Source organism: Bison bison, unplaced genomic scaffold (assembly GCF_000754665.1).
Source record: "Bison bison bison isolate TAMUID 2011002044 unplaced genomic scaffold, Bison_UMD1.0 scf7180017864535, whole genome shotgun sequence".
Taxonomy (NCBI): domain Eukaryota; kingdom Metazoa; phylum Chordata; class Mammalia; order Artiodactyla; family Bovidae; genus Bison; species Bison bison.
In genome coordinates, this window is record NW_011495084.1 from 1,734,845 (window position 1) to 1,747,563 (window position 12,719).

General features: G+C 36.9%; 1 protein-coding gene across 1 annotated transcript in view; it reads left to right on the top strand.

Moving 5' to 3' along the window:
- Window positions 1–12,719, top strand: part of PTPRQ (protein tyrosine phosphatase, receptor type, Q) — a 232,711-nt gene that overhangs the window by 161,997 nt on the left and 57,995 nt on the right. Inside the window, exons 30-33 of the mRNA XM_010832015.1 lie at window positions 114–180; window positions 2,962–3,120; window positions 3,657–3,879; window positions 5,447–5,520. Of these exons, the coding sequence (XP_010830317.1) occupies window positions 114–180; window positions 2,962–3,120; window positions 3,657–3,879; window positions 5,447–5,520 (523 nt within the window). The remainder of the gene's footprint in view (window positions 1–113; window positions 181–2,961; window positions 3,121–3,656; window positions 3,880–5,446; window positions 5,521–12,719) is intronic.

Consider the following 12,719-nt stretch of genomic DNA (forward strand, 5'->3'; position numbering starts at 1 on the left):
TATATGAATTGTTTTTTAAAAATAGAATAATTTTTAAATGACGTATAATCATAATTGCTTATACATACACCTGTGCAATAATTTGAAAATAATAAGATGCTTTTTTGTTTTAGGTTTATGCAATCAATAGTGCTGGTGCAGGGCCAAAGGTTCAAATGAGAATAACCATGGATATTAAAGGTACATGAACTGCCTTCCCATGAAATGCTATTGTCTTAAAAGTAATTATAATTTATATTCTGTATTAGAGTTATGGAGATAGGTAAGCTTTTAAATGATGTGTATACATATAGTAAGTATACATTAAGTAATAAGTAGTAATATATGCTTAATAAAGCTATAATTAAAATACCTAAATCATGAGGCAAATTACCATGTTAATTACAGAGGCTGTCTGCTATATTTCTTTTCCACTAAATTGAAATTTTGCTGAGACAAACTTTATAATTGTATTTTATGATTTTTAAATTTTATTGAAAAGAAAACTTCTTTAAATTGCCCATGACTGGACTTTGACTAGTTCTAAGTAGATTCTCTGACTGATCTTTTTTTGAAAGTCAGATTCTTCTAAGTTAATAAAATGGTGTTTACTGAACTACCATATAATCAACTTTATGATTCTGGCTATAAAGTAGATCTATCAGTTCATCATTGACAGGGATTTTTTTCATAGAAAATATATAAAACTTTAGAGACTCCCTTCCCTCACCAAATTCCACAAAACCCACAGAAGATTATTAAAAGGACTTTAGGGCCACTCAGTTATTCAGGGCGCCTTCTCAAGAATGAAAACAGGCACACAATTTTGTCACTGCTCTAAAAACCTGTGTAAAACCTGCAGAGAGATTAAAAAAAGAGAGAGAGAGAGAGAGAGCTTCAATAGAATTCCACCTGATCCTCTTTCTAAAATGAAAACCATCTTCTCTCAGTCTTCGGTAACTACAGGCAGCACAGTGATTAAAACGCCATCTTTAGGCTGGTCGAGGGTCGAGTCGCAGAGGTTGAATCCTGGGTTGGCCACTTGCTACCTTATTTGGCCTTAGACAAGTTTCTTAACACCTCTAAGCTTGTGTAATAGAGATAATACTAGTTCCTACCTCGTGTTGTGAGGGTTAAGAGAGAATCTGAAAAACCCAGTGTCTAGAAACTTGCTTTGATAAGGATAAGAAATATTCACTGTAAGATGAAGCTGATAAATTTTATTTTTTCACCATTGGGTAATTTATATAACTGTAATACTATTTGTTATTCAGTGGCAGACTTACTCATATATTCAACATGTAACAATAGATGCATTATATTTAGTAAAACTTCCCATTTCAGATACTTTGCTCATCCTCCAGTAAAGATGTCTAATTCTGACTTCCCACACCTTACATAGAGCAAATAGACTCATGACCAGTTATCTAGAGAAGATGGGTGAGTACTGGTAGCAGTGATGGGGTCTAAAAAATTGAATTTTTCTCCAGTAATATGCCTAATTTTATTAATGACATGGAGGAACACTGGATTAACAATTGTATCAATTTGGACAGTACCATCCAATGACAGATTCCTATGACTAGAAACCTTGTCTCGGGGGCTCCCCAGTGGCCTCCCTAGAACCTGGAGGCTGTTCCTGCCACATCCTTTCTTCCTTCCTTCTCGTCATTTACACATGTCAGAATTGTGATCTTGCCACCTACTATTGCTCCCTCCTCCCCTATTCTTCACAAATATTTCCCCCAGTAAACTTCCTGCATATCTAATATCATCATAACTCTGACATCTCAGAGGAGTGAGCTAAAGAATTGAGTCAAAAAGATTTGGTTCATGTCCTGATACTTCCCTTTCACAGCTATGTGGCATAAAGCTGTTTTCCTCATTTATCAAATGGAAATGATATTGCCAAGATTATGACGTGGTTAAAAGGCTTTTTAAAAAGATTTTATAAATATGGGAATTGAAGTTTGATTAAGCAACTTTACTGATGCTCAAACAGCTAGTGTGTGGAGCTCTAAGATGAAACAAGCAGAACTTCTACAAATATTATTTTTGAAGATACTTGTATGCATTGATGGTAAAATGTGAATTATGACACTTGTAGAAATTATTCTGGAAATATGTGTTAAAGTTAAAAGTACATATATCATTTGCTCCAGAAATCCTGCCCTTGGGAGTATATTCTATAGAAATAAAAGAATCAGTGAGTAAGACTTAAGATATAAGGCAGATTAGTGAAGCAAATGTTCAAAGACTGAAGGAAAAGTGAATTCCCATCACTCGGTGAATGATTGAATAAATGTGACGCAGTTGTACCATGACATATAATATAGTTATTAAGAAGAATGAATTAATCCAGAACTTGGTGACTTGAAAAGATTTACACAGTCATTGTAATAAAAAGCAATATGTGGTGTAATTATAATACTTAACAGAGCCCCATTAAAACGTATCGGTGAGAAAAATCCATTATGTATGACTTTATGTATTTCTATATGATTATGTGAGCATAAAGAAAAATGAGAGGATATCATCTAGTTGTTTGGTATGGATAATTGTGGGGTTGGAGGACAGGGCTCCTGGTATGCCTAGAACAGAAATTAGTGAACCAGCTAAAGGAAGTAAGAGAAAAAAAAAAAAAAAACACTAAAATAGTATGATTTAATACATTTGTGAAAATTTTATATATATATGTATATATAGTTTGAATTTCTTTAATACATGAAGAGGAATCAGATGTCTGAAAATCACACCTGGGCTCCATTATCTCAGACAAGTCTCAAATATATAATTATATCATTAGGAGGTAATAATTGCCAAATATCTGCTGTATCCAAACAAAAATGTTTCATGTTGTTTAGGTTTGTCATCACTTTATCTGTAAATTACCTGCATGAAAGGAGAATTTAAAATGATTTTCTCTTTGCTGTTAAGAACAAAAAATCAACAGGTAGTGATATTTCGTCTTCACGTTTACAGCTCCAGCACGACCAAAGACCAAACCAACCCCTATTTATGATACCACAGGAAAACTTCTTGTGACTTCAACAACGATTACAATCAGAATGCCAATATGTTACTACAATGATGACCACGGACCAATCAAAAATGTACAAGTGCTTGTAGCAGAAGCAGGAGGTATCATCACATGCCAGGTTATCTTGTTAAATTGTGGAGTGTGGACTGCTGAATGCTAAAGACATTTCCATTCAAAATTAGTAATATAAGATAGACTCTTGATTATTACACATCTTTTGAGCTTAGTAGATTGTCAATAGTATCATTAATTTTACTGATCATTAATTTATGCCTAAATAGTTTACCAAAATTAAAAGACATGTGCTTAAAATATTTATGTATTCTATATGCTGGTAGGATTTTGGCAGGATGCAGTCTTGATAGCTTCTTTGAAGGTGGGAAAGAGTCACTCTTGACTGAAGAATGCTTTTTCTCTGAGACGTCCTTCTCCACAACAGTGTCTATGGATTCATGTGTGATGGGATGGATAGGGTTACCTGCTTATCCAGGTAGATCAGTTGAATCATCCCTGGTGGTTCAGAAAGTAAAAGATGTTGCATCCAGATTTTCCTCATGCAATTATAGAAATGCCTTTTATAAATGTGAAAATACATTTGGATATGACTTGTAATAATTCTTCTTTTTTCTGAAAACAGCTCAGCATGATGGAAATGTAACAAAGTGGTATGATGCATACTTTAATAAACCAAGGCCATATTTTACAAATGAAGGCTTTCCTAACCCCCCATGTACAGAGGGAAAGGCAAAGTTTAGTGGCAGTGAAGAAATTTACACCATAGGTGCTGACCATGCGTGTATGATTCCTGGTAATGAAGACAAAATCTGCAATGGACCTCTGAAACCAAAAAAGCAATACTTGTAAGTATAGTTTATGCTTACTATGCATCACGATAGCAGCTAGTTGACATTTTTAACCCATCCATCTACTCCTCCTTTTATTTTTTCCAGTAAGTACTGGATATCCATAATGTATTGTGACCTGATGCATGGTAAAGATCAACAAGGCATTGTCCTTTCGTTCAGTAAAAGTACAGTTCTAGGGAAAGCAGGCAAACTTATATTGTGGTTTGAAATAAGCAACTAAGGGCAATATGAATATTGTGCAAACTGGAGAACTCAGGAGAATTTAATTCTTTTCGTAAAGGGCTATGTGACTAATGTGTGATGTTTTGTCTTTCTCATTATTCTGCCATGCATGCTGATGTATGTACAGTTTTAGAAACACTATCCTTGTCTTCCAGTTAATTGTGGCTTCCCTTTACTTCAGTCATAACAATCATTTTCAGCTCTTCATATTATCAAACATCTAGATGATGTATTAAAATATTTATAATTCACTTTAGTATTTGGTATTCTGTAGATTATAATACTCGAATATAAAAACAGATGTTGATATTTTAGCTCTATTAAATGCTTTGCTAAATTTGGCTTTTTTCCTACTAAGTTGACTATTATATGATGACTATACTTTTTAAAAATTTAATTTCCAAAATATAATTTTAATACTAAATTTGAAAAATACAGCTAATTTCACTTTTGCCTACTAGTTAAAGCATTATTAAATTCTTCATAAACATCCTAGGGCAACTTAACATTAGAAAGAAAAGTCAGAGCGTTTTTTTTTTACAAATGCCTATTATCTATTATTAAGAACACTTACTTGGTTACTAAATTATGCCCTGAGATTAATCATCATACAATAATAGTTACAGATATGATATACTACAAAGTTTTATATCCAAGAATTATTGATTTTGCATAATTGTACCAAATCATTTCATATAAACCATAAAATCATAAGAATTTGAGAACAGCAGAGATTATTAATGTAGATTGATGTTATGTTTTAAAATAAGGTAAATTTTGGTTGTCTCTGTGGTGATAGAATTATCCAGCAATTTTTAAGGTTGATTTTCTTCCGTACCCATTTTCTATGTTGTATGTCATGGAAGCATATAAAGTGAAAATATAGCTATGCACACTCAGAATTAATAAGCATTATTCTTTATTTACATGTGAACAAGGTAAGTTTTATATGATCATTCTAAATCTGACTTACTCTTATTTTCAAAGGTGGCTAAAGTGTAGTAGTTATGTTTAATTTACATTGTGCTTGTGCTGACATTAATTAATTTCATCTGAACAAATCTATGAGAGAGATGATCTACTTAATCTGATTAACTGCTGACTATTCATGAATCTGGTCAAATTTTTCATCACACTCTGATGAAGTTGAAAAGGTGTGTGTCCAGGATAATTATTCATCTCACATAAAGATACTATTTGTTCTGATGGTGGCAGATTTCTAAGTGTATACTTTGTAAATTCATGTTCTCTGAACAAAAATGTCTCTTTCCACAGCTATTTGTTTAAATTATACATGGGAAAAAAAAGTCATATGTAAATTGTTTTTCTTCTTCCACAGATTTAAATTTAGAGCCACAAACATCATGGGACAATTTACTGACTCTGATTACTCTGATCCTGTTAAGACTTTAAGTAAGACATTTTTGTAGTTTAATTTCATTTATAATCTCAACATGCTAATCATAGCTGTAATGTTCCTTAGTAAATGTATTCCATGACTGAATGTTCTCAAGTATAAAGTCACTTCAAGGTTAATTATGTTGACTAAGGAAGATGCAGTATTTATAATACTCTTTTAAGTGATGGACTCCATCTATTCAAATTTGGACATAGGTTTCAATATGGTGTTCAGTCTAGGCTGATGTGTATGGACATTACACTAAGAAAATATTTGGTTTTTTAATATGCAGTCTTCTAAGTAAAACTTTTACTTCATAAAAATGAAAAAGGATTAAGGAAATTTTTCTGAAATAATCCTAAAAGTTAGAAGCTTATCAGTCTTTGTAAGTTTTCTGTCTGATCAGTGCTTTCCTGAGTTTTTCAATTGTATCCACCCAGTCAGGCCTGGATAAGTACCCTTCAGTCAGATGCAAGTATACTTCTTCCTTTTCTCTTTCTCCCCCTTCCTCCCCTTCTTACTGCTACTTCTTTCTCTCCTCCGCCTCCTTCACCATCAACGTATCTAACATTAAATATTCTGCTCCAGACATACTCTGAGGTCCTTAGTATGTGTTAACTGATGGATTCTTCACAACGATCCTTAATTTAGGTCAGTGGTTCTCAACAGACTGATTTTACTATCTGGGGATTTGGCAATGTCTGGAGCCATTTTCGGTTGGGTTGTCCTCTAAGTGTGGGGATTGAGCTCGTGGCATCCCGTGGGCAGAGAGGTCAGAGGTGCGGCTGCCTGTCCTCCAGGGCGTAGGCAGGCCCCTCCAGCAAGGAATTATCTAACCCCTAATCAATGTGCTGAGGTTCAGAAACCCTGTTAGATTGCTAATGTTAGTTCCATTTTGCAGATGAGGAACCCGTGGCCCAGATTCAGTAATTAAGTGGCTCTACCAGCACAAATTTTATAACCATCCTGCAAATGCAGGATTTAGATCTGGATTCAAATCTTGACTCTCTTTTCTCAAGTGGTAATTTCTATTACCCTCAGAGTTTCCTTATTTGGAAAATGGTGATATTATCTGCCTTGAAAGATTTATGTAAAACAACACGGGTAAATATATTAACCTTTTATAGTTAATAAAAATGCTGAATGCCTAATAGCTTCTTTTTGATAGGTTATAATGAAAGATTTTAAATTATACTTCCTTGGGAGCAATTCTTTCCCTCGGATTTCTCTGAGTAATTCGCGACTTTGTGTGTCCTGTGTATCAGTCTCTGAGCCTGTGGAACTCTGTGTTGTTCAGATCCACAGTATATATCACCAGTGCAATAGATTTCAGTGAGAGTTATGGTTGAGAGAAGATAGAAAATGTTCCAGCATTTTTAGTTAGAAATTCTCATCTGGTTCTGGACCATTAATTGTATAAAAAGCCAGTTTCTGCTCATATGGCTTAGAGAAATGACATTCTGTAGATACAGTGCTAAAAAGAGATTACTCTGTTGTATTGTTTGCTGTGTATTATTCATCTCACAGCTTCTTGGGTTTGTATAGATTATTGATATGAGGACAGCATATTCAACTGGTTATCTGGAGTGTAAAGTTGACACATCTGGGTTAGTAGGAATGAAAGAAGAGGGAAAGTCAAGCATTAGGAACCATAGTGCACAGGGACGTGAGTGAGTCCTCAGGTACTACAAAACAGCATCCTTGTGGCCACGGATGTACCCCATTCAGCACTGGCCACAGGTGGTCTCGAGACGTTTCTCAGCGATGGTCTCTTCTTTTTCTTCCTGTCTCTCACAGCCAAGGCAGTGGCATACAATAAGTAATTCTAGAAGGCAGGAGAAATACGCTTGTTAAGTTCTCGGATTCCTCTCCTGGAATCACCACCACCACCCCAGTCACCCAGGTGCTAATGTGTGTGTACCCTGGTAACAGCAGGAGTGTCAGAGGATGTGATATATAGAAGGAAGGGCAGAGCACCAGATCTTACCAAGGTTAGAGAAGGAGGGACTGGGGAGCCAGACTGGACTCGGCAGGTGGAATGCCATTGGGGTGGTAAGGGGTAGTGACAGGGAAGGCTCATATGTATCTACAATCAGTTTTTCAGGGTTAATGTTATTTGTTGGAGAAGGAAATAGCAACCCACTCCAGTGTTCTTGCCTGGGAAATCTCATGGACAGAAAGCCTGGCAGGCCACAGTCCATGGGGTCACAGAGAAGTCAGACGTGACTGAGCATGCATAGACCCGTGACATAAGGACAGCCTTTCAGGTTCCTCCTTAGAGTGGCCTTCAGTGGGCTCTCTCCTGGCGGATAGCAGCTCGATAGTAGGCTTTTGTTCTGTAATGCTCACTCTGACCGCACGGAATTCTGCTACCTAGATAGTTATCTGTAGCTAGTAAAACAGTACTGGGCAGGAGTAGATGGAGTTTAAAGGATCCAAGCCTCAGTTATGGTGAAATGAAATGTTCAGATTTGTAATGTGTCATGTACCACTGGAGCAGAATTCTTTGATCTAGAACAAAGTAGCTCAGTCATTCTGCTGGTGAATGGATGTAACATCATCAATTTCTGGCCTCACATCATTATTATTTTTACCTAGCTATTGGATATTGTGGTTCTGGGTCTGTCCGGTTCACTCTGATGAGTCAGGCACTAAAGTGCACCCTCCAGAAACGATGCTGGCCTCAGTTGATATTCATAAAATGCCATGAAGTCATAGTTTTTGGAAAAATAACATTGCTGGGGAGGATATAGTAGAAGGACTCAAAAAAAGAAATAAAGTTGACCATTTCTATAGTGGGCAGTGGTCAATGGCAATAATGATTTCACAGCTGTGAGAGTAGGGGCCAGCAAACAGTAAATGCATTGGTATAATATCCCTGGGGTCGTAAGAGTACAAAGGATGCACTTTGAGTCCTCTGTCTCTAATATGTCATGTATAGGATACAGGACTAGTGGCTCCCAGCATTTCTCACAAGCCTGCCCAATACTTGGGTGTATCTCACACTTTAGCCAAAAAAGTCTAGGTCCCCTCTAGGTCATCAAACCCCCATGGATGTACAGTCACTCACTGGTATTTTGCACCCCACAGGCAAGGAGCTTCAAGTTGAGTTACCCATCAGTACAGTCTTCAGGATTTAAGCACCTTTTGAAGGCTGTGTTTTGAAGTTAGTATAGGACAGGCACTTATAACACTGGCCATTTTGATAGTGGCTGCGACTGTAGAGATATTATTATTGGGATGTTAAATTAGGGGCATGAATCACTGATGAACTAAAAGGCTTAAGATTAGTGAAAAGGCTAGCAGCGGGACAAGCGAGAAGGGGCCAGACAGGGCTTTGCTAAATAAAGACGAATAAGGTGGAAGAGGAATCACACCTGGGGAAGTCTTGATGACCTGTAGGAATAATGCAAAATGACACATGCCATCATTTTAATCCTAAAGATATACTTACAACTTGCTTTTATTTGCATTCAGGACTGAGCCTTAGAATTTTTATTAACCAAATTCACAAGAATTCTTAAATTCATTTGTAAAAACTCCTCCTTAGGTATATAAGTTTATGGAAACTGCTTGCAGGCAATGTTTTGATTACAAGGTTTCATTATAGAGGAGTCCTGTGATTTGAACAGCAGACACTCCTTTATGTACCTCACAGGGCTTCATTAAAGCTGAACAAGAGGAAACAAACTCCATGGCAAAGGCACTCTGATTGGTTTTTTTGTTTGTTTGTTTGTTTTTTGTCATAACATTCCTCATTTAATTACTGAACTAACGATGAAAAGTTCCAGTATTCTCACTTGGGAAGAAAAATGAGTCACTATATATTTTTTTGTGACAAAAGGAACGGGGGGAAGTTTTATGATGTTCACAGGCAGTAGTGATGTGATAGTGAAGCTCGTAAACTCTGCAGCCAGACAAGCATGTTTCAGGCCATTTTGGCACATATGGAACTTGTGACTTTGAATTAGTCACTTAACAAATTAACCTCTGCAAGTCTCATTTCCAGAAGTGGAATAATACCCAATTCATAAACTAACTGGGCTTCCCTGGTGGCTCAGACAGTAAAGAATCTGCCTGCAGTGCACAAAACTCAGGTTCAATTCTTGGGTTGGGAAAGATCCCCTGGAGAAGGAAATGGAAACCCACTCCAGTATTCTTGCCTGGAGAATCCCATGGACAGAGGAGCCTGGCGGGCTACAGTCCATGGGGCAGCAAAGAGTCAGACACGACTGAGCAACCTACACTTTCACTTCACACTTTCATAACTGGGAGATTAAATCAGATGTACAGATTAATGCTGCTGCTGCTGCTAAGTCACTTCAGTCGTGTCCGACTCTTAGCGACCCCATGGACTGCAGCCCACCAGGCTCCTCCATCCATGGGATTTTCCAGGCAAGAGTACTGGAGTGGGGTGCCATTGCCTTCTCTGACAGATTAATGAATAAGGTTATTAATAAATATATGAAACATTTTTTACTTATGTGCCAAGCCCTTCATGAGTGTTTTTCTGTATATAGCCTCATGTATTTTTTCACTACAACCCTATAATGTGATTTCCTATTTATGGGTATCCCTAATACATTGCTAAGAAATCTGAAGCTGGGTCTTTAAGCAGCTTGCCCAGGGTTACAGAGCTGGAGAAGTACAACACCAGCTTTTAGACCCAGGCAACCTGACTTCAGGCAATGTTGTGTTGCCTAGAAATTACTAAATGCCCAGGTAGCTTTCATTACTATTGCTAATTTTTCTGCTCCTGCATACTTCCTATCCTTGCTGTACCATTTTCTCCTCTCAATATTTTGAACTGTTTCTAGCTGTTCTCTTTTCACCTTCTCAGCGTTTTAAGGCTAACATTAATACATGAGTATGCTTTATTTTTACACATAAAAATGCAGTAATTCCTTTTGTTTTTTGTAAACAATAAGTGTGACTTTTCTCTACATCCTGGAAACAATAGTATCTACTTCTAATATTTTACATAGCTGATATATGAAAGTAACATTTATTTAGGGTATTTTAATAGATATTTCTTGAATTACACCATAGAATGACTTCTGGTAAGCTCTTTGTACAGTATTTAAATATTCTGGATGGCTAGTACAGGGCTGAAAGAAAACTTTTTTAACTGAAGTTCTGTCATAATAAATGAGTTAAAAGCTCAAATTCACATTCTCTTATGTGATATGTATCTGTAACAAGAGATAGACATTGTCCTAGGAGCTATATAACTCATTTAAATTCAAGCTTCTTCTTAGAAATATAAATGTAGCTTAAAAAGTCAGATCCATAGGCTGAGTTTAAGTAATGATAATTTTAATCAAAAGATAATACTTGTGAAAAATTAGTGCTTTATAATTATGATTTATTACAGTAGAACATTCTGTTATGCAAATAAAATGATTTGACCTTTCATAAGATTTTAAGTCTTGTCAGGAAATGACTTGTATGAATTACAAAAAGAATGCTCATACTTTCAAGCAGAAGAGTTCCATTTTCTGTGAGAGGACTTAGATAACAATTTCATTCTGTACTGGTAATGCGATGGGTACATACAGAGCAGTGAGTCAGCATCTGTCCTGGACAACCACAGTGCATTGTGTCCTTTCCTAGTAGTACACTTGTAATGCACGTGCCAAAAGGATTACCTACTTTTATTAATACATTATTTGTCATTTCTTCACTTCACTTGGCTGGTGCTTTGAAATGGTAATTGAATCGGAAAATTCCTATGGTCTATGAAATCATTTTTTTCCCACTGGATTACAGAAGGGAAGCAAAAAGCAAAGGAGAAAAGGAAAGATATACCCATTTGAATGCAGAGTTCCAAAAAATAGCAAGGAGAGGTAAGAAAGCCTTCCTCAGCGATAAATAAGAGGAAAACAATAGAATGGGAAAGACTACAGATCTCTTCAAGAAAGTTAGAGATACCAAGGGAACATTTCATGCAAAGATGGGCTCAGAAATGGTAGGGACCTAACAGAAGCAGAAGATATTAAAAAGAGGTGGCAAGAATACACAGAAGAACTGTACAACAAAGATCTTCACGACCCAGATGATCATGATGGTGTGATCACTCACCTAGAGCCAGACATCCTGGAATGTGAAGTCGAGTGGGCCTTAGAAAGCATCACTACAAACAAAGCTAGTGGAAGTGATAAAATTCCAGTTGAGCTCTTTCAAATCCTGAAAGATGATGTTGTGAAAGTGCTGTATTCAATATGCCAGCAAATTTGGAAAATTCAGCAGTGGCCACAGGACTGGGAAAGGTGAGTGTTCATTCCAATCCCAAAGAAAGGCATGCAAAAAAAAATGCTCAAACTACCGCACAATTGCACTCATCTCACGTGCTAGTAAAGTAATGCTCAAAATTCTCCAAGCCAGGCTTCAGCAATACGTGAACCGTGAACTTCCAGAGAACTTTTAAAACCAGCTGGTTTTAGAAAAGGCAGAGGAACCAGAGATCAAACTGCCAACATCCGCTGGATCATGGAAAAACCAAGAGAGTTCCAGAAAAACATCTATTTTTGCTCTATTGACTATGCCAAAGCCTTTGACTGTGTGGATCACAATAAACTGTGGAAAATTCTGCAAGAGATGGGAATACCAGACCACCTGACCTGCCTCTTCAGAAACCACAGGTCAGGAAGCAACAGTTAGAACTGGACATGGAACAACAGACTGGTTCCAAAGAGGAAAAGGAGTACGTCAAGGCTGTATATTGTCACCCTGCTTATTTAGCTTATATGCAGGATACATCATGAGAAATGCTGGGCTGGAGGAAGCACAAGCTGGAATCAAGATTGCTGGGAGAAACATCAATAACCTCAGATATGCAGATAATACCACCCTTATGGCAGAAAGTGAAGAACTAAAGAGCCTCTTGATGAAAGTCAAAGAGGAGACTGAAGAGGCTGGTTTAAAGCTCAACATTCAGAAAACAAAGATCATGGCATCTGGTCCCATCACTTCATGGGAAATAGATGGGGAAACAATGGCTAACTTTATTTTTCTGGGCTCCAAAATCACTGCAGATGGGGACTGCAGCCATGAAATTAAAAGACACTTACTCCTTGGAAGGAAAGTTATGACCAACCTAGATAGCATATTAAAAAGCAGAGACATTACTTTGCCAACAAAGGTCCGTCTAGTCAAGGCTATGGTTTTTCCAGTGGTCATGTATGGATGTGAGAGTCAGACTATAAAGAAAGCT